Source organism: Choloepus didactylus, chromosome 14 (assembly GCF_015220235.1).
Source record: "Choloepus didactylus isolate mChoDid1 chromosome 14, mChoDid1.pri, whole genome shotgun sequence".
NCBI classification, from domain to species: domain Eukaryota; kingdom Metazoa; phylum Chordata; class Mammalia; order Pilosa; family Megalonychidae; genus Choloepus; species Choloepus didactylus.
In genome coordinates, this window is record NC_051320.1 from 54,018,612 (window position 1) to 54,042,577 (window position 23,966).

General features: G+C 34.5%; 1 protein-coding gene across 2 annotated transcripts in view; it reads right to left on the reverse strand.

Annotated features, from left to right (window-relative positions):
* Positions 1-23,966, reverse strand: part of STK3 (serine/threonine kinase 3) — a 344,700-nt gene that overhangs the window by 54,077 nt on the left and 266,657 nt on the right. Inside the window, exons 10-11 of one of the 2 annotated variants that reach the window (XM_037802742.1) lie at positions 21,519-21,694; positions 19,246-20,125 (exon numbers count right to left, since the gene is read on the reverse strand). In XM_037802742.1, the coding sequence (XP_037658670.1) occupies positions 20,045-20,125; positions 21,519-21,694 (257 nt within the window). In that variant the 3' untranslated portion in view covers positions 19,246-20,044. Of the gene's footprint in view, positions 1-19,245; positions 20,126-21,518; positions 21,695-23,966 lie in introns of those variants that run through there. The other variant, XM_037802741.1, reaches the window with a different exon arrangement.

Here is a 23,966-nt window from a genome sequence, read left to right on the forward strand (position 1 = left end):
CTTCTGCAGCTCCAGTCTGCTGCCGAATCCCTCTAGGAAATTCTTTATTTCAATTACCATGGTCTTCAACTCTGTTTGGTTTCTTTTCATAATTTCCATCTCTCTATTTATATTCTATTTGTATTCATCTATCATTTCCCTAATTTCCTTTAGTTCTTTGCCCATATTTTCCTCTAGCTCTTTGAGTATATTTAGGATCATTTTTAAAAAGTCTTTGTTTGGTACGTCCTTGTTGATGCTTTCTAATGCTTTAATCTTCTCCTTTGCCTGGGCCATGGCTTCCTGTTTCTTTGTATTTTTTGGAACCTTTTGTTGAAACCTGGACATCTTGATATTTTAGTGTGTTATTCCTGAAATTTAGATTCTGGGAGACTCTGCAACATCTATTCCTTGAACTTGTATCCAGCTAATGTTATGACTTAGTTTTCTGTGAATGCCAAGAGCTAACAAAAAATAAACAAACAAAACCCTATCTTTCCCTGTCTTTGCAGATTGACCTGTTCAAGTGCTCTCCTTCAGGGCTTATCCATATGAAAAATTTAGAGAATAGCTCCAGGCCAAAATGTAGGGACCTCCCTGGTCCTTTCTGCATAAACCACTTGTCTTGGGCATGGGTGCTTCCCCCATTTTTACAGATAGAAATGTTCCCTCTTCCCTAGGAAACTGTTTTCTCATGGTCCTGGGCACTGTCCTATAGCCAGCAATCCCTTGCCCAAGGCAGCATGATGTCTCTCCCACAGTGTTCTGTTGGAGCTCAGTGAGCTGCCTTCTATATACAGGGCAAGTTCTGGGACAGTGAGTTCCTCAGGCCACCACCAGACAGATTCAGCCAGACATACATGCTGCTCATAGTATTTGCACCAGGGTTTGTCACCCTTTTACTCTGGACCAGGATCAGGGAGACATACTAGGAGTGCAGGCTGGCCTAGTGCCCAGCCAGTGAGAGGTGGGGTAGGGGCCACCCAGGGCATCAGGAGAACCTACTGCTTTTCAGTGGTCCTTTTCTTGATTTGGCATTCACCCTCTTACTTCAGTCTTTAACTGTTTTCTGGAACTCTGAGATAGATGTTTCTCCCAGCTTTTATTGGTTGTTAAACGCTTCTGTGGGGGGATGGAGCTCCGAAGCTTTTCACTCTACCTTCTTGATTTTGATTTGCATTTCTCTAATGACTAATGATATTGAGTACCTTTTCACATGTTTACTGGCCTGTAACATCTTTCTCTTTTCCATTCTGTGGCGCATTAGGGAGAAACTTTTGCACTTAAGAGGTTATGAACCTAAGCTGCGTTTGTTAAGATCACCAGCTGTTTCCTGTTGTTCCTCATTCCTAAATCAAATAGTTAATTACCGGTCCCTATCTTACTTGAGCTTTAGTAGCATCTCATCTGACCCAGCTGGTCACTCCCTCACTTTCCTCACGTGGCTTTCAGGACACCACACTCCTCTGTTTATCTTCCTACTTCAGTGATTTTTCCTTCTCAGTCTTCTTTGTTAGTTCCTCCTCTTCTCCCCAATCTCTTAATGTTGGAGTGTCCTGGGGATTAGTCCTTAGACCCTGTGGTAGGCTGAAAAATGGGATCCTCAAGATGTCTGTACCTTTGGATTTGACATTATATTGCAAAGACTGCAGACATGATTAAACTAAAGGTCTTCAGATGGAGAGTTTCTCTTGGGATTACCCAGGTGGGCCATAAAAAAAAAAGGTACAGGTGTACTTATAAAAAAACAAGCAAAAGGGTATTTCATACAGAAAAAGAAGGCCAGGTGATGGAAGCAAAATCAGAAGGAAGATGTTATACCACTGGCTTTGAAGGAGGAAGGGACCATGAGCTAAAGAATCCAAGAAATGCAGTTTTAGATGCCAAAAAAAGGTAAGGAAACGGACTCTCCTCTAGAGTCTCTAGGGAGTGTATGGCTCGGATGACATCTTGATTTAGTAAGACTTAGTTTGGATTTATGGCCTCCAGAAACATAAGAAAATAAATATTTGTTGTTTTAGGCCACTAAGTTTGTGATAATTTGTTACAGCAAACATACAAAACTAATACAGACTCCTCTAGATATATCCATTCCTCTGTAGAGACATCTGAAGATCCCATTCAGTCTCATGACTTTAAATAGCCACTTATATATTGATGATTTCGAAATTCTAACCCAGATTTCTCTCTTTGTATATACAACTGCATACTCAATATATTCACCTGGATGCCAGAGAGATCCTTTCCTACCCATTCCACCCTGCAACCAGCTCCACTAGCAGTCTTCCCCAAATCAGTTACAAGTAACTCCATTCTGGTTGTTCAAACAAAAACCTTGCAATCATCTTGACTCTTCACCCCCATGTCCTATCAGTCAAAATCTTGATGACTTCATTTTCAAAATTATCAGTAATCTGACAAATTCTTATCACCTCCAATACTACATGCCTGGATTATCGTAATAGGTAATAGTCTTTAACTGGTCTTCCTGCTTCCACCCTTGCCCCACTAAATCTATTCTCAAATGTAACCAGAGTAAACTTCATAAAAAACTCAGTCAGTTATGATCACATTATTCCTTTACTCAAATTCCTCCAATGGCATCCTATTTCCCTAAGAATAAATGCAAAAATTCTCACAAAACCCCTCCCTCCTCATTGGCTGCACCTTATTCCCTGGCCCTCATTGATTTACTGTCTCCAAAAAAACATGCCACTTTGCTATTTCCTCAACACACCAAAGCAAACTTCCACTTCAGAGTCTTTGTAATGAATGGTCCCTCTGCTTGAAATGCTCCTCCCCATATATCTACATGGATCACTGACTGTTTCATCCTTTACCTCCTTCAAGTCTTTCCTCCGCTGTTACCTTCTCGGTGAGACCTTCCTCAACCACTCTACTTAATAATGCAGACCCCCTTCTCCCCATAACCTTATCCTCTTCTCTTTACCTGGTTTTTCTTTTCCATAGCATTTACAATTTTCTATCATACTGCATAATTTACTTATTTATTATGTTTGTTCACTGTTTTTTCTAATTGAATGTCAGCTTTATGAGGACAGAGATTTTGTCTGGCATTTTAACAGGTTTATTTACTGATGTATCACCAGTATCTAGAACAGTGCCTGACATGTACATACTAGGCATTTTTAGCTATACTTAACCCCTTGTAGTTCCATATAAATTTCAGAATCAACATGTCAAGTAACACACACAAAAAATCATTGTGACATTGTTGAATGAACATCTAACAACGATTAAGTTCTTTACCCTCCTCCCCCAAAAAACTCTGGCCAAATAGCTACATATGTTAAAATTACAGTCATGTAAGGAAGCTTAGAAATATATACAAATAATTCCATATCCCTGTATTTGGAACTACAATGAGATAAAGGCATTATAGACAAATTATTCTTAGAAATAACATGCAGTTACACTTTTCTCTCCTATGTTTGTTTCTGTTTTCTTGACAACGAGGCTATATTTAATAACTTGCCCAACTGAAAAAGTAGTTTGGAAAATAATTTAATTTTTTATTTAAAAAAATAAGCAAGGAAAAAACTCTAAATGGAGTGATATACTATGCACATGGATATAAGATTCAAAATCCATAAACATGTCCATCTCTCCCAAAATGATTTAAAGACTTAATAGATTCCAGCCAAATTCCCCACAAGACTATTCATGGAACCTGACATGCTGGTTCTAAAGTTTATATGGAAGTGTGAAGATCAAGAATAGCCAAGCCGAAATGGAAGACGATGGCGGCACAGAGAGGAGTGGAAGCTAGTTTGTCCCCCTGGAACAACTAATAAACAACCAGGAAAATAAGTAAATAATCTTGAATAACTGCGGGGGGACAAACGTGACTGTCCACTCATCATACACCAACCTGAATTGGGAGGAATGCCCGAGATCACAGCATAAAATCTGTAAGTAAAAACTGTGGATCCAAGCCAGGAGCCCCCTCCCCAATGGCCCGAACTGCAAAGCCTTGCAGTGCTAGATAGCAGCACTCTCCCAGCAAGTGAATATAGCTCAGCTGAGCTCCAAATGGGGTTTTAATTAACAAGCATGGACTGCTCAATACAAGCTATGAATCCCCAACAAGTAGACAGAGGCTTTTGGTGATGACTGACCTTGGAGAGCCGGGGGGTGGCAGTGGACTGGCCCCGAAGGGGGCTTTCTGTCCCTTTTTCGGCTCAGTGGAAAAAGCCTCAGCCATTGTCAGTTCCCAGCACTCTGACCTAGACAAGGGTGGAGACAGCATAGGCAGAGAGACTATTCATATGCTAATGGCCTCTCCCTAGGTGGGGTATCTTCCCTAAGAGGGAAGAGGTGCGGCCCAGCTCTACTACCTGCCTTCCATTCAGAACCAGGCCCCAGAGCCTGGGGGAAAACAGCCATGGGCCACACCTCCTTACACCAGTCTGGAGCTACAGGCTGACAGGTGCCACCTGCTGGACAGAAAAGCACAGTGACTTGAGGCCTCACAGAGTGCACCAACCTAAGATACACCCTCAGGGAGATGTGATACTATAGCCTTCTTCTAAGACCTGAGTCTGTCCTGGATGGGGAAAACCTGATTAGGGTAACCAAGGAAACCAGATGCCTAGACAACAGAAAACTACAACCTACACTAAGAAAAACCAAGCTATGGCCCAGTCAAAGGAACAAACTTACACTTCAACTGTGAGGAATTTAAACAACTAATAATAAATCAATTCAAAAAGTTTAGAGAAGATATGGCAAAAGAGATGAAGCATATAATGAAATCACTGGGCTTACATAAGATAGAAATCGAAAGCTTGAAAAAACTGGCAGAAACTATGGAAATGAAAGGTACAACACAAGAGATGAGAGACACAATGGAAACATAAAACAGCATATCTCAAGAGGCAGAAGAAAACACTCAGGAGCTGGAGAACAAGACAACTGAAAGCCTATATACAAAAAAACAGATAGATAAAAGAATGGAAAAATATGAGGAACGTCTCCGGAAACTTAAGGACAGAACAAAATGCAGGAAGGTACGTGTCACTGGTGTCCCAGAAGGAGAAGAGAAGGGAAAAGGGGCAGAAACAATAATAGAGGGAAATAATCAATGAAAATTTCCCATAAAATTACGGATCCAAGAAGCACAGCGTACCCCAAACAAAATAGATCTGAATAGGCCTAAGCCAAGATGCTTAATAATCAGATTATCAAATGTCAAAGATAAAGAGAGAATCCTGAAGGCAGCAAGAGAAAAGCAATCCATCACATACAAAGGAAGCTTGATAAGACTATGTGTGGATTTCTCTATAGAAACCATGGAGGCAAGAAGGAAGTGGGGTGATATATTTAAGATACTGAAAGAGAAAAACCACCAACCAAGAATCCTATATCCAGCAAAACTGTCCTTCAAATATGAGGGAGAGTTTAAAATAGTCTCTGACAAACAGACAATGAGAGAGTTTGTGAACAAGATCTCTGCTCTACATGAAACACTAAAGGAAGCACTGCAGACAGAAAGGAAAAGACAGGAGTGAGAGGTTTGGAACACAATTTTGGGAGACATTAGCACAGCAATGTAAGTACACTAAACACAGATGACTGTGAGCATGGTTGAAAGAGGATGGTTAGGACCATGTGGGAAACCAGAACAAAAGATGAAACATAAAGACTGGGACTGTGTAACTCAGTGAAACCTAGGGTGCTCAATGATTTTAAAAAATGGTATAAATAAGTTTTACATGAGGTAGAACAAATGAATGTCAACATTGTAAGTTGTTAAAAATAGCGTGGGATTGGGGGGAAAATACAATCAATGCAAACTAGAGACTATTAATTAACAGAAAATTGTATTATGCTTCCTTTAATACAACAAAGGCAATATACCAAAGCTAAATGCATATGGAGGGTGGGGAGGACACAGGGGAAGGGTGTGGGACTCCTGGCATTGGTGATGTTGTCTGACTCTTTATTCTACGTAGTTTAATCCTGTCTTTCCTTTTGTTGCTTTCTAGCTGTCATGTTTGTTTTTTTCTGTCTCTCTCTCTCCCTTTTTTTCTTTTGTCCCTCTACCTTCTTTGACTCTTCCTCCTTCTTTGTGGAAGAAATGGAGATGTCCTCATATAGATAGTGGCGATGGTGCTAAATACATAAATACATGACTATATAGGGAACCAACGACTGTTTACTTAGGACAGAATGTATGGTGTGTAAATAAAACCGTCTTAAAAAAAATGGGTTGAAGAAGAAAACTTGAGGGCACTATATTGAGTGAAACAACACAGACACTAAGGACAAATATTGCAAGGTCTCACTGATATGAACTAATTATAATATGTAAACTCATAGACATGAAATATAAGTTATCAGGATATAGAACGAGGCTAAAGAATGGGGAGTGGTTGCTTATTATGAGCAGAACGTTCAACTAGGGTGAACTTAAATGTTTGGAAATGGACAGAGGTGATAGTTGCTAACAGTGCTGAATGGTGTGTGAAGGTGGTGGAAAGGGTAAGTTCAGAGTCATGTATGTCACCAGAAGGAAAGTTGGAGGTTAAAAGATGGGAATGTATAAAACATGAGTCTCATGGTGGACAATGTCTGTGATTAACTGTACAAATATTAGAAATCTCTTTCATGAACCAGAAAAAAATGTATGACACTATAACTAGAAGTTAATAATAGAGGGGCATATAGAAAAAATATATATATACCTATTGCAAACTATATACTGCAGTTAGTAGTATTTTAACATTCTTTCATCAACAGTAACAAAGGTGTTATACCAAAACTATGAATCAATAATGGAGGGGGGGTGGTTAGGTGTACGGCAGGATTTGAGTTTCCTTTTTTTGTCTTTATTTCTTTTATGGAGTAATGAAAATGTTCTCAAATTGAAAAATAATTAATTGTGGTGATGGATGTATAGCTGTATGATGGTACCATGGGCAACTGATTGTATACTTTGGCTCTTTGGATAATTGTATGGTTTGTGAACAATCTCAATAAAAAAAACAAAAAACAAAAAAACATCTCTGATGGATGTAGAAAAATGGGGACAAAAACTAAATGAAAAATAGGGTGGGATGGGGGGGTGATTTGCATGTTCTTTTTAACTTTTATTTCTTATTCTTATTCTGACTCTTTCTGGTGTAAGGAAAATGTTCAAAAATAGATTGGGGTGATGGATGCATAACTATATGATGGTACTGTGAACAGATGATTGTATACCATAGATGACTGTATGGTATGTGAATATATCTCAATAAAACTGAATTTAATTAACAAAAAAAAGAATATATTGAAGGCAAGAAAAAAAAGAATAGCCAAGCCAGTCTGGAAGGAGTAAAGGTGGGGAGACTTGCCCTACCAGATAGCAAGACTTCTAAGAAGCTATAACAATTAAGATAGTACAGTATTTCATACACATTAGACAAAAAGACTAATAGAGAAGAATACCGAGCCCCAAAATAGAGTCTTTCATAAATGGACATTTATCTACAACAGAGGTGGAATTTCACAAAATAGAGAAAGGATGGATTTCAATAAATTGTGCTGGGACAACTGGTTATGACATTGAATCACTATCTTACTCAAAAAAACAAGAGAGGTAAAACTATAAAATTTTAGAAGTCAACACAAGAAAATAAATTTATGTGTTCTTAAATATGACTCAAAAAGTCTGAATCTTAAGTAGGAATAATAATAATTTCAATCATATTAAAATTAAAAACTGTCATCAAAAATACTACAGAAGTAAAAATACAAGCCATAAATGGGAGAAAATAGTTGTAACACATAAAACTATAAAAAAAATTAATATCTAAATATATAAAGAGTTCCTGCAAATCAATAAGAAAAACAAAACTGCAATATAAAACTAAAAGACTTGGACAGTCACTTCACAGAAGAGGAAATTAGAATGGCCAAAAAACACATGAAACAATGTTCAATCCCATTAGTCATCAGGAAAATATGAACTATAACTACAATGAAACACTATTTGACAGTCATCAATCGAAAAGTGAAAAATCTGGCAATAGTAAGTGTTTGTGAGTACTAAGCAATGGGAACACAGTGTAAAAAGGTACGACCACAAAGGAAAACAATTTTGCATAATCTGTTAGAGCTTAAAATGTGAATACTCTAAAGAAACTCTTGAACTTGCTCCCTGGAAAACATGTAAAAAAAAATGTTCTTAGCAGCATTGCTTGTAATAGCACAAAGTGAGAAATGACTCAAACATCAAAAGAGAATGGATATATAAAATGTGGAATAATCCTTTAATGGAGTAATATATGGCAGTGAAAATGGATGAACTACAGCTTTATGCATCAACATGGATGATTCTCAAAACACACCATTAAGCAAAATAATTAAATCATTGAAGTATACACAAAATACAATTCTATCTATATGAAGATTAAAACCAGCAAGACCAGAGCCCCACCCCAATCAAGATGGCAAAATGAGACGCTTCAGGGCTCAACCCCTATAGAAGCTTTGAACAACAAGAACTGACAGAAACATCTGTTTCAGCAAAAGGCTAAGAACATACGAAGAAACAGGAAGCAATGACCCAGGCAAAGGAGAATATTAAAGCATTAGAAACCATCAACAAGGAGGACCAGACCTGGGATTTTCCAGAAGAAGACTTGAAAAAAATTGTCCTAAATATGCTCAAGGAGCTAAAGGAAAACATGTACTAAGAACCAAAGGAAATCAGGAAAACGACAGACATACACAAAGAGACTATCAATACAGAGATGTTATTAACTTATACTTGGCAATTTCTTAAGTCAAAGAGATGCTGCAGACATTTTGTCATTATAATCATCTGTCTAGTAGGAAGGGTGGAAAAACAAATAGTTGTGGCTTATATACATGATTTCATTTATATGAAGTGCCTAAAATAGTCAAATCTGTAGAGACAGAAAGTAGATTAGTGTTTGCCTAGGGCTGGGGGTAGGGATGGAGGGAAATGGGGAGCAACTGCTAACACATACAGGTTTTCTTTTTGGGGTGATGAAAACGTTCTAAAATTGGCTGTGGTGAGGGTTGCACAACTCTGCATATTTACTAAAAATCACTGAATTGCACACTTTAAATGGGTGAATTGTATGGTATGTGAGTTATATCAATAAAATTATTATAAAAATTTTAAAACAGTTGTGGCTGATTATGCTTTAGGTTGATTAAAAACAAACCGTAATTTGGAAACTATTATGGGAAAATGAATTAAAAATAAAGTTCTTAAGAACTTAAAACCAAGAATTACTATCACAATTTCACAGAAATTAATGTAAACAAAATTACTGGTATATATATTCTAAAAGGCTCCTATATTGAACTTACAGCCTTGTTCTCTTTTAAAATGCAGACGAATTTGGAAATGTCAAGGTAGAAACATGCCTTATCAAATAAGTGAACAAAAGTCCAGGGAAACTGATTAAAAATTAAAAACAACACACACACACAAAATGCTTTTCAAAACTCATCCCAAATTTCCCAATCAAGTAACCAGTCCTTTCGTACTCATCTACCACCGACTTTTTTTTTAAATCTAAGAAGTGTGTTTAATGATCTAATCTACTAGAGAATCAACATATGAGGAAAGGGAGCTTTCAGAAAGTAAAATAATTACAGGATCAAAATACCTTTCTTTATCTTAATTTGGGCAAGATATATTTAGACAGGCTTAAATGACAATTTCTTAGGAGTTTCTCTAAGGTTTTCCTAAGTACTCTTAAGTTAGTACTTTAATATAAATTCTATTTTACTTCTAAACCTTTTACAAATTACATGTCATCCATGCATCTAATAATGTTCCTAATATGCTTCTAACAATCATTTCAAATAAATGTGTGTAAAAATGTATATTTATTTTAAAACCTAGATTCATAGCATTAAAACACTTAAGCAGTTTTATATAAACTATTTGTAGACAAAAACGTTTCACTTAGATGTTTATTATACAGATTATAACAAATTGGTAAATTTAATGAAAGCATCTTAATGGAATTTTTTTTATTAAGGAGAATTACTCTGATATACTTTTAATTTTTATTTGAAAGAATCATACCTAGTAATTGAATTGGTCTTTTAGCAACAAGGGTATAAAATAAATCATCTCACAAACCTAGGCCTAGAGTTTACCATAGATTAAATCTTTTAAACCTTAAATTTGCCATAAAACAAACTACACAAAGTGGGGAATAAAATAAATATAGAATGAGAAATACTATGACTAACAAAGATAGTCTTTTAATAAGATTGTAAGCAAACCTAAAGTTTATCACTATTAAATGACTCTACACATTAAAATTAGTCAGCATTGCATATTCTGCCAAAAAAAATCTGTTTTTCCACTCCTAGAAGTTACTTCAATATTAAAAATGTATTTAAAAATTAACAATCTAATATTTTTCTAACACTTGCTAAGGTTTTTTTGAAATATAATATCTAATGTTCATTAACATTTATTCAAACCACTTTTTATTTAATAAAAACAAGTTCCTTACTTTGAAATTTTGTAGGGTTCAATATTAAAGTTTTTGTTAAAAGGTAGCCTAGAATAAATTCAAAGAAAGGTTTAACGAAGAAAAGCACTAGGCTTTGAAATGAGTCCCATCAATATTGGTGTTCTGGTTACACATAAATATAAATCAGAGCAGAAATTGGCAAAATGAAAGACTGATCTTGTCACTTGTTTTTAATAATAATGAATTTCTACAATGAAGAAAGGATTACCAAAAACACTGGATGTCATTTTCTTATGCTGCTATTAAGTATTATTTAAGAATCAAATTCAATTTAATGCTTAATCCAGAAACACAAACAAATGTGCAAGTTTTATTTCTATGTCAGAAGAGAGTTATGTATGCTATTTTTTCCTCTTCCAATTTTTTAATCAGTTTTGCAAATAATTTTTACCAAGCCAAACATCTCTGCATAACCCATCCCCCACCAACAGACATTCCTTCTATTTTTAGCCCCTCTAACATCAGCGGATTTTTTTTAACTGCGAATAAATCCTAACTAGTTATAAGACTTATTCATAGCTGCTCTCAATGACATTATGAACTAGTATCCTTTTGAAAACTGCTAATAATTCATTCAAGACATTTAAATCCAGTTTTTTACAGCCAGAACTCAAATTTGAACAAACAAGAAAACAACAGACTGAAGGTAAATCTATCAAATTTACAATTCGTTTTATAATTAATTCTTTGTTAAGTTTCATAAAGGAGCTGGCAGTTGGTGGTGGAGGGAATGTTATTTGCTTTGGTTTGGCAAGCATCTGATGTGACTCCGTGGCAAATTAGATACCTGTGTTGGATCCTAGCTTAACAGCTATAAATAGATAAAATAGGATATTCTTTATTCTAAGTAGGATGGGAGCAGCAGATCATAATACAGGGATATTTTGTAAGTGGTTCCATTGATTGAATTACTTTATAAAGGGAGGTAGAAAAAAGGCACACTAGGGTACTTACAGTACTTTGAATGAATGAATGAATAAATGCAATATTAAAAACTAAAAAGGGGGGTTATTGTTGGTATGTTACTCTAAAAAAACAACTAAAACTAGAACATTAAATATCAATTTCTATTTTAATCAAGCAATCTCTAGTAAGTCTCAAAAACTATCAAGTATAACATGCTGACCTCAAAGTTACCCTTATTAACATTTTCTCATGTTCTGGAAATATAAATTAAAGCAAGAAGTAGATTATATTGAACAAATCAACGAAATCTGGTGAGATAATTACTTTTTCATATTTGTTGAATTTGAATCACTTCAAATGTAGTATCTAGTAATTCAATATTTTTATATCTTCTACACATTTTTAATAAAACCATGTAAAATACTGAAGTTTAAAACAGGAAATAGCTATTGCATATTTTGTACACCTGTGATTATTTTTATTTACTAAACATGCAAAAAAAATTAAATGTCTTTCTCATCTAAAAATTAAAAAAAGAATATAATTACAATGTCACATTGAAGTATTTTAGAACATTTTCCCTTGGAGGAGAGCTTCAAATTCCCTCAAGTTTCAAGTACAACAATATGAAAACTTAGTAAATGTATTAAGTGCTACATTTCTTGAGTGCCTTTTCTTATACTGTTAACATTTCTTTTTATAGTTTATCATGAATTATAATAATAACTCCCTAAAACTGATTCAGGAAAATACAAGGATGCCTGCATACATCCACTTTACTTTGGAAACATATCGAAGTGAACGTTGTAATAGAGAAGCTCAAGTGTTTTAAAAGTACTTCTCTAACTGTAAGAAACTGGTTTTTTGTCTTATGTTTGTTTTTAATTAGAGAAGTTGTAGGATTACAGAAAAATCATGCATAAAATACAGAGTTCTCATATAGTACCCTATTATTAATGCCTTGCATTAGTATGGTACATTTGTCACAATTAAGAAGCTAGTTTTTATTACTTTATTTTTAAAGAAACCTCATAATAAAATTCCAGACTATATGAATCAGAACTAAATACATAAGTAATAAGTGCCACATGTGGGAAGTACCCACTTAATAAAAGATTTTATTGGCATGAAGATAAAAATTTCTTAGCAAAAAGTTGGTAAAACTAAGCATTACCTTATTAACTTAAATTTCTCTCAAAGAAACTTAAAACTAAATTTTTAAATAAATAATTGATAAGAATTTTTAGTTTGGGCTACATGACTGCTCACACATGGGCATGTGTACCCAGGGGCACCAGAAATTCTATAATCTTAGGATGAATTCTGAATATTGGTCAAACATTGCTCTTCAGTCAAAAATAACTTCGATTAATTTTTAATGTATATGTTTGATATTTTCACTTTCATGTTACTATTTTTTCAGCTGTCCATTTCCACCATGATCTGATTTTTCAGAACAGTGGGATCTGGTCAATCTTTCTACCAGTAAAATAATGAAGCATATATATGTCTATTCTGGTCAGTAGTATGGGGACTCCTCCAGGGCAGTAACTTGTTTAAATTACCTGTGCATAATGCATGTAGCAAGGACACACAAAAAAATGTTTACTGGATAAACGATGAATGAAGGAAGAAACTAAAATATTTCTGTAGAGATAGAAACATGAAATGTTAAGTCAGTAATGTTTATGTTTTAAAAAGAATGCTGAGTGGGAATTTTTTGAATGAGCTTGAGTTGAAGACTATGGCTCACTACAAAGCCAAAGACCAAAGGTGTTACACAGGACCCCTCATCTTGAAGACAGCTGTTGACCAAATGGGGCCAAACTGCCCACCCCAGTTACTAAGAGAATGCAGCATGAGCCTCACCACTCCCAAATCATCACCCTACCCTACATAAGGAAATGAAGGATGGTTAGAGTGAATCAGGAGCATTAGGGTGCCCCGTTTGTCATAAAGTCTTCCTCAAAAAGTCAAGTTGGGGAGCACCAAGCTATTTAGTCATAGACATTGTGGATTCCTGCAAGAAGAGAAGATGAGCATCTCACTTTCCTGATTACTGAATAGGGAACCAGCAAACTTGCCCTGGTACTGCCACGGGAATAGAATTTAGCCAGTAAAAGTGTTCTTAGAAGACTTGACATATGTCACCAGAAGGAGTGGGAAGTGGGGAGAAACATATTAACCTAAAAACATGACTCCTTCTTGCCTAGAGATTTCTGAGGATGGGAGGCTTGGTAAAGCAACCTGCACCATCAGGCCTAATAATGTCACATAAATAGTATACCTGGGAAGAAGTAGAGAATGTCTCCCACTACCTCCCTACCCACTCACAAATTCCCTGAGATCCTAGAAATAGAATACCTGGTAAAGCAACCTGCACCATCAGGCCTAATAATGTCACATAAATAGTATACCTGGGAAGAAGTAGAGAATGTCTCCCACTACCTCCCTACCCACTCACAAATTCCCTGAGATCCTAGAAATAGAATACTACCATCAAGAGGGAACTTATCTGTACATTGTTTTTATTGTGCCTTATATAGATACACTAAAGGAAAAGTCTTTAAATGTTCAGAGTCAGTGCAAGAATGATGAAATGCTTAAAAACCAAAGTAAGGCAATTTCAGGAATCATTGTACCCATCATTCAGTAAATTTCTTGTCATCAAAGAATAAAATCATTAAAATAACTGTTTTATATCTTTCCTTGATTAGCAATGATAACCTCCAACTGACGACTTATTTCACTTGACTAGTGAGTAAAAGAATATGGCTGGTTATCAGTTTTTTACATATTGATATAACTGTAGCCTTGACTACTATGTAGCTTCATTTGTATTCTCACTATTTTCAAGATAGTTAAAAACTAAATGTACAACATGATATTCTAATCCAGATTATTGAGCCTCTTATAAATGCAGTAATAATTAACAATTGTTTTAATTACTACAGTATGCCACATATCAAATTTCAACATGTACCATTTCTTAATTATGAAGAAATTAATAGGTTTCTTTTAAGAACCATGAAAATGTCCTTGCAAAATAAATCAGTGAAATTAGGATTTCTGTTTTCTAAAACTTTTTAATCTGCTACTAATATAACATTAGCTTGATACTGTCTTTTCATTTGTCTACTTAAGAACTATCTATACTTCTGAGAAGAAAATGTTTCCACTATAGATAGATGAAATTATTATTAAAAAAATAAACTAGTTTGGTTTTGAATCAAGACAACTAGGTTTGGGATAAAAAATATATATAATTTTCCGACAGGAGGAATCCAATCTAATGAAGGTTTTCTATTTTAATGAGTTCTCACTCATTAATGGAAATTAATTGTTAATTAACTCATAGTATGGAAATAGTGGCCAGGTTAATATCAGGACAGGAGAAAAATATGTCATCATTAGTTCAACCAGGCCAATAATTCTAATATAGCCAAAAAAGAAAAAAATGCTTCTAACTATAAAAATACTGATGGGAATCAGTTATGGAAAGGTTTCTGATACTGAATATACTACAATGTATATTCTGAACACCTGAATTAACTATGAAAGTACAAAAATAATTTCAGACTTAAAGAAATTTCATTTATGACAGTAAAAGTAAAAAACTATCAAAATACAACCTGATATATACATTTCTAATAATCTTAATTAATCATAACAATTTATTTGAATTCTAATGGCTTATTCTAGAGGTAAACAGTGTGAGACACAAATCTTAAAAGGTGATTAATCATATTGCCCATTCTTTTGATCCTGAATTCCACTATTGGTTCTTAACATCTCTTCTGATGTAATCACCCAATAGTTCCCAGCACTTATTGACTAGATATTCAAAATGAAGTTAAGAACAGAAAGCCCATATAGTCAAAATAACTCTTTAGTTAACATTAGCCATAACATATGCTTGGAGTACAATGTGTTTGTTATAAAACATAAAGCAGTCAATTTTTCAACACATCTACTAAATAAATGACATCTTAAAAAGAACAAATTACTATGAGGAAAGTTTGTGCTCTTTAGAACTCATTTTGGAAAGTCATTTTTCTTTTTGCCATGTACTTTAAATATCTTAATAAATTCCAACACAGTGACAACAAACCATATACTGTACCTGTGCTTTCTATCCTAATTAATCCAATAAGTATAGGCCTGCTCACATTAATTTGTAAAGGAATGATGATATAGTGACTTTTAACTTAAGCTATTAATTACCTAAATTAGCAGAATTAACAATGTTTCAGTAGACCTTGCTTAGATACACTACCAAATAAAATTTCAGAAATTACTGAGGCCTTAAAAAGGCATATTTAGGAATAAGAAAGCAAAATGCGCATTCTACCCCAGGTGGCCAAATGGGTTAAATTACTGAAGAAAAAAAACCAGTGTACCAGTTCCAAAAACACTAACGTTTTTGTTGTCATTAACTACTATAGAATCAACTAAATCCAGTTTAGCTGTCCACTGACTAATAATTTTTTCTACTTGTATATAAACACTTGTCTTTGAAGCAGGCCAATCTCTTTTTAAAATAAAGGTTATGACTGTCTTAAATGCCTCAGCAGACTGATGGACAACATTTTATAAAAATTCTACATGGACCTAGACAATCACATGATACAACTGTGCACATGCCACACCATCTGTTGGATACAATTGCCAGCACAGATTTCGTGAGCTGGCAAATGACCGAAAGAGTCAAGAATTCTGCAAGTAGTTCAAAGTGCAGACTTCTCATTAATTTTAATTTCCTGTTGGCTCTATAAGCAAAGAGTGAGTAGTGAAAGCACAATGTGCCACATACACTCAAGTTCATGCCACATGTACACCTGTAATCATAAACTCTTATCCAGGGCTATCCACTGGAACATTTGGGTATTTTGTGTTTATTTATTCTTTTCCCTACAAGAAATAAATCTGAAATATCTACAGTTATCTTTTCATCCTTTGTTAATACTCTGCAAACATCTGGGAATACTTCACAATAATCATTTAATTAATGTAAAGCTAATCAATGACAATATGCTTAAATACTTGATTCAACTGAAGTGTTTTCCTCAGTCCAAAGAACTAAGGACTGAAGGGAACAAGAGGTTCTTTTGTACTACAGTGAAACTTTTAGACAACATCTCTTTAAAAAGAAAATGATCATATGTATTTAAACATAGAAAGCAGATCACAACATACTACTATACTGATAAACACTGGTAAATGCAGGGCTAGCTTAAGCTTTTATCTTAAAACTGTCTACAGAGCTGGAGCTGCTGCTGTGTTTTGTGAGCTCTGGTAGCCAAACCTAACTCCAGTTTCTTTATTACTCCTTTACAACTGCTGGCTGTTCAAGGAGGGTAAGAAGATTCTGAGAAAGAAACATTTCTCCAGAACAAGAAAAGATTCCTAAAATGCCCTTGGTGGCTCTAGCAGCAGGGTTGGTGCTTTCTCTAGGTTTACTGTTTTCTGCATTTAGCAGCAGTGAGTTTTTTGCTATAACCATACTAACATGCCAACCCAGGAACAAGAGGTAGGACTGTAGAAAGTCTAGGAAAGCCCCAGGCAAGTTTATACTTGGAGATTTTTTTCTTTCTCTGCCACAGTAATTGGACTTTCAGTGCTGCCCTGGAGAGCTCTTGTGTCCCCTTAGCTCAAAAGAACAATAAAGTTGAATTAATATTTAAGAATCATAATAATCAAGAAACATTAATTTGTAATTCAATTTGAGTCAAAAACAAACAACAGCTGATTTAACTAACACCTCTGATACTAGAAATTACTGTCAATACATTAAAAAAAAATTTGGAACCAATGTAATAGGTTAACAGATGGCTTTTAAGGTTTTTGTTCTTATTCCAAAATCTTTACATTGCCTAAAACATATCTATTTAAGTATCATACTGTAATTTCTGCAAAACATGATCTACATGCCCTCTATTTAACACTAAACAATCTGGATGCTAAGCCTGTTTGGAAATAATTCTAACAAAAACTGAAACATTAGACTAGTGTTACAATAAACAGATTTGCCTCTTACATGTTGTTTTATAAATCTTCATAGGCACAACCTAAACAGATTTTTTTAGTAGAATTAAAATAAGTGGTTCAATTTGCCCAAATATATTTTACCTCCTATCTTTCTACTAGCCCAAAATTGGTATCAAAAGTTAGGTTCTCTTTTCAGCTCATTTCATCCAGGAACATAACAAGAAACAATAGTTCACAGAAAACAGAAAAGACAAATGCTAATGATTTTAAAGAAAATACATAAATTATATTGCATACAGACTTTAAGATAAAGAATGTTTCCTACTCTGCACATCTGTTCAGCAGGTGCCTCTTTGAATAAGTTTTGTCCTTTAGTATCTGCTTTGAATACTACAAAAGACAATGAAGTGTTCTCTTTTCATTTATCTTTCTTGAAAGCTATTTTCCTCAAGGCAGAAAGATAAGCCTTCTATGTCCTGAAAATGAGGTCAAAACAACTCCAGGTTTTGTTTTAAGCAACTTCTATTAAGTAGACTCAGAATCATACAAAATTCAGCTCTCTTTTGGAAGAAAACTTTGAGATACATCATAAAGAAGAAGCCAACAAATAAACTTTACCATACTTGATACTTTGATGGGTCACAGTTTTCAATATTCTGTATTTAATGTATGATAGAATGAATAAGAGCAGATTTCCCTTATCATTACCAGCTGGTGTCTTAAGTGGAAATTTATCTTTACTTTTAGTCCATTTCCCTACTTGTAAGCAAAGTATTCCACCAAACCATTTACACTTCACCCCATCTATGCTTCCTCTTTCCCCACTCTTTCTGCCCCTCTTAAACACTTTTCCTTACCTTTTACCACACTCACTACTCTCTTAGCAATCCTTTATTTATCTCTTATTTATTCCCATTTACATTCCCCTAGGTAGCTATTATAAACATTTTCCACTTTTCTCAAAGTGATGAGAGCTGAGCTGTCCCAACTGACAGGTTTAGTAAATGTTGGAGGAGGAACTGTTCTAGTCACTCTGTCCCTCCCCCTTAATCCCTTTTTAAGGAAGCATGCCCTGTGTAAGTCAGAAAAAAAAATAATTCTGCAAAAATTGGATCAAATCATTTGGTCCCTTGAGAGGCCCTTTCTAATAAGGACATTTTCCATTATTTTTTTACTTTCACTTCTATCATTTAATTCATCACCACCTCCCTATTTGGTAAGCAAAGTGTTCCATCAAATCATTTACAGTTCACCCTACTATTTCAGTTAAGGACAAAGTAGCATTCTTCAATTCATTAAATCAGCTATTTCTGTTGATTAATCTTTTCTAATATTTCCTACATCTATACTTGCTTTTGTTGTTTCTTTTCCATTTTAACTCATACATTAGTTTAAGCCTATGTCACATAACTGATTTCTTCTACCTCTTGTCTTTTCCTATCAATCAATCCTGTAGGCTACCATCAAGACTAATATTCCTAAAATACTTTTCATCATGTCATTCTCCAAATTAAAAATCCTCAGTAGCTTTTCACTATTTATGAAATAAAAATTCAAACTCTGCAATTTTGCATTCACCATCTGACTTGGAACTACCTTTCCATTTCATCTCCTGTTTCATTCATAATGAACTATCTTAGACTTGAAGGTCTCCTATTTCATTGTCAACCAATATATTTTATGCTTTCCTATCTTTAAGCTTTTTATTACACATCATTCCCTCCTCCTGCTATCTATCTTTCAATGCTTAGACAAAGTCCCTTCTGCATTATGGTCTCATAATCTGCTCTAGCCTTCAATGAGTTCCCCCTTATCCAAAAACGCATGACAATGCCTGTATTTTTGCTCTGAATTACAACTTAACATTTTATTAATATTTTGTCTTAAATAAATTAGTGTACATAAAATTTTTTACCCATAGCGCATAGCACAATGCATATCAGAAAGCAGATAAATAAATGTGTGGAATTAGTTGAATGTTTTCTAAAAAATTTTGTAATTCCCAGAAAGGAGGACTCCAGAATGTATGATGGGCTGAAAATGTTACAAACATTTACTTATATGAGCTGGCCAATGAAAAAATCAATACTCTGACTCACAAACTAAAATGATCCTAAGAGGGACAGTGGAAGGCTGTATGTGTTTGTGTGTTAAAATTAAGAAAGCAGGATACTGAAATGGTCCTAGTCAAAATCACCAATGACCTTCAATTTCCTAAATTCAATATTCTAAGTTCTGTTGAATTTTAATCGCCACAACTTTGTGTAGATTGTTTGCAAAGATGATTACAATAATTCTTTATATCCCTGCATACAAGGCCCATGCAATGTGACTTTGCTGCTCCTCCCATCATGAAGTGAAATCTATTTCCACATCTCTTGAATCTAGACTGGCTTAGTGACTTGTTTTGACTAAAAGCATATGGCAGAAGTGACAACATGCAGATTCTAAGTCTAGGTCTCAAGTGGCCTGGTGACTTCTAATCTCACCCTTTTGGAAGCTGCTACCACCACTTAAAGGCCCCAGGCTTCCCTCATAGGGACATTTTGCCCAGCCAACAGCCAGCACAACTGTCAGACACAAGAGTGAGGACATCTTAAAAGGGACCACCCAGTCCCAGGCAAGTTGCCAGATGATTATAGCCACTTGATAGACTCCAGATGAGACCGGCACAAGAACCGCACAGCTGAACTTAGCCAAACTGCTGACCTGCAAATCTGTGAGCAAACAAAATAGTTATTTTAAGCCACTAAGTTTTGGGGTGGTGGCAAGGACTAACTGAAACAGAATTAAATCATTTTATTTGCTATTTCCTAACTATAATAATTTATTCATTACTTTGCAGCTCATTTCAGACCGTTTCCTAAAGGCTACTAAGATTTATTCCAACTGAGACAAGACAGAGTTCTTTGATGCTGAATACTCTACATTATTTATCATGGTCATGAATGATTTAAAGCTTGAATGTCAGCAATCTAAACAGTTTATAATTTTTTAAAAAGTAGGTAACTTAATGTGAAATCTTGCTAGTACTACAGAAATACAGATTTTATGTTTCTAATTCCTAGACTTCAAAATTGAAAAACAATAAGTAATACAATTAATGTTTTCAGACTAATCTGTGTATTATCTTGCTAATATTTGCTAGCAATTAGTGCTGAATCTATTGAGGATAGATTTTGAAATTTTATGATGATTATTTAAACACTCAATTTCAATATTTAGGGGAAAAGCACTTAATAAAAAATTAAAAATATTTACAATCCCAAAGCATGTAGAAGCACGCTGTCTAAACGAAATTGTTTATTTTTTTAAAATTTAAAGATATCCATGTATCTAAAATTTCTTTTATTTATAAATATTATTTATCAGTATAGCTATCAAGAAGTATAGTTATTTCATGTGAAAAAATCTTAAAGGACAATATGCAAAAGTAACATACTATTAAAAACATGCATGCTAATGCAAAAATTTACTCCATAAAAGTTTTCACTTTTTAAAAGCAAAATATTTACTTTAGAATAGTTCATCTGTACTCTATAAATTCTTTAAAGGAAATAAATAATAACGAGCAGGGAAGAAGAAATAGAAAAAATGTAAACAAGATGGAGTATATATCAGGCACAGTTTTATACTGATGTTTACAAGCTAACTAGATAAAGAATACGACTATTTCTGACAAGCCAAGTGGAATTAACACTTCCTCAAATAGGAAATAATTCAGTTAACTTTCAAAGTTGAGGCAAATTTCTCAAAGTCTATGTCATATATCTTCTCATCATTTATTTTGGGATAACTGAGTTTACTGGCTGTCATTTGCAATATTAAAAATATCTTTTTAAAAAGTTGTCATTTTAGTTTTAAAAAGCCCTAAATATTTCATTAAGTGTAGGCTATGATTTATTGTTAACTATAAGCAATTATTTACATTACTCTGCAAGTACATTTTTACAAGCAAACTACAATTTTTGCCATTCCCATACCCATATGTGGCTAAAATAATATTAATATACAGACTATAATTTAATACACACACACATGAACTAAACTTCTCAATATGACAATAAAATAAAGGAGAAAACATAAATGGGAGAATTAAAATATACTTACGAAGTCAAAGTCTCCATCTTGAGGAACTTTCCAGTTATCGGGAAAAACATTTTTTGACAAAGGGAAGGGTTCATGCATGTTCTGATTACAGTTTTCATGACTCTTGCTCTTGAAGTCCTGTTTATCAAAGTAGTCCATGAAAGATGGTCTTTGTACTTGTGGTGAAGTTGCATTTCCTTAGATAAACAAAGAACATAAGGAGGGCATAAGCTCTTACATTTAAAGAAGTATGATTTTTATTGAGCAATATAATAAATTTGCACTGATCAGACTCATGTCAACATAGTCAATTTCATGAAGAACAAAGTAAACTAAAATAAAAACGAAAACCAAAACAAAAATAACCATGTCAAACAAAAATTCAACTAATGATAGGCAAAGATCCAGAATATCCTCAGATTGTAGAAACATTTTAGAGTTTTGGCAGACTCTCTACCATAATTTTATTAAAATCATTACAGATGCATTTGAAATTGGTCAAAGAGATTAAATGTTTAAAACCTAAGTTTTTTTTTTTTTAATATCAAGCCTGCAGAGTTATTGTTACTGTGTACCACTATCTCTAAGAAATTATAAGGACTACCTCAGGTTCCTCTTATATCTCTGCCTGCTTCCTCATTGTCTTTCCAGCTGATTCCACCTCCTCCTCAACTCCATGTCTTCACCTGCGGTGTTGAGATCAGTCTCTCAACTCTACGTTTCCAGATCAGCTCTTGCTTCTGAGTTCTGTATCTGACTTTCCAACTGCTTACTACTCCATCTAAGGTGAGTCTGAGTTACCAGTAATAAAGCTAAATTAAAGATTTTTCCCTTCACACCTGCTGCTCCTCTCACATACTCTAACCCTGCTAAAGTTAACTTGATTTACTCAATCCCCTAAGTGATAAAATTGATTATTCCCAGACTCCTCCTTTTCCTATCATATCAAAGTGATCGTTAGCTTATATATATGTATATATACACACAAACAGTCCTGCTTCATCCCTGCTCTCATCTCCCAGTAACTGCTAATCTGCTGTCTCTGTGAATTTACTATTTCTAGTCATCTCTTAAAAGTGATACATACAATATTTGTGATTATGTGCCTTACTTATATCACTGAACAAAATGTTTTCAAGATTCTTCTATATTTCAGCATGGTACATAACTTCATTCTTTCTTACAACCAAATAATATTCCATTGTGTGTATGTACCACATTTATTTATTCATTCATTTGTTGATGGACATTTGGGTTGTTTCCACCTTTTGGCTAATGTAAGTAATGCTGCTAGAAACACTGGGAGACAATTATCTGTTTGAGACCTTGTTTTCACTTTCTTGGGGTATATACCTAGAAGCAGAATTGCTGGGTCATATGGTAATTCTATATTTAACTTTCTGAGGAACTGCCATATTGCTTTCTACAGTGGCTATACCATTTTACTAGAGTTTCAATCTCTCTACCTCCTCCCTAAACTTGCTATTTTGTTTTTTCATTAATAGCCATCCTTGTGGATATGAAATGGCCTTTCATTGTGGTTTTGATTTGCATTTCTCTAATGGCTAATGATGTTGAACATCTTTTCATGTGCTTATTGGCCATTTGCATATCTTCTTTGGAGAAATGTCTATTCAAGCCCTTTGCCCATTTTTAAATAGAGCTGCTTGTCTTTTTGTTGTTGCATTGTAGAAGCTGTTTATACACTCTGGACATTAAGCCCTTATTCAATAAATTGACTGCAATAATTTTCTTCCAATCTGTAGGTTATCTTCATTTTCCTGATCATTTCCTTTGATGCACAAGTTTTAAATTTTGATGAACTCCAATATCTATTGTTTCTTTTACTGCTCGTGCTTTTGGTGTTATATCTAAGAATCCACTGCTGAATCCCAGGCCATGAAGATTTGCTCCTATGTTATCTTCTGAGAGTTTTATAGTTTTAGCTCTTATAATTAGGCCCTTGATTCATTTTGAGTTGATTCTTGCAGTATATGGTGTGAAGTTGGGGTCTAACTCCATTCATTAAGTCTTTTTAATTCTATTTCTAAATATAGCTATTTAAATCTAACTCTTTTTCTCTATCCATCATTGCCACTATCTTTTCTAATCATTTCTTGCCTAGGCCATTGTAGTATACTAGCCTCCTTCCCTCCAGTTTCCTCCTTTTGATTCTAGCTTTCATACTGTTAACATAGTGACCTTTCTAAATGCAAATCAGACCATGTCATTCTTCTGCTTAGAATCTTTCAATGGCTGCTCTTTTTCTATAGACGGAAAACAAATCCAAAACAGGAAACCAAACTTAAACAATCCCCACAAGCCATGGATTTAAGGTACTTCATGATCTGGCTCCTGCTTACAATTCCAATTTCATCTCTTGCCACTCCCGGACAAACATGTAACTTGATAGATTTACTAGCAGGTCCCTAAAAGCACCTTAATGATTCACATCTTCAGACTTTGCCT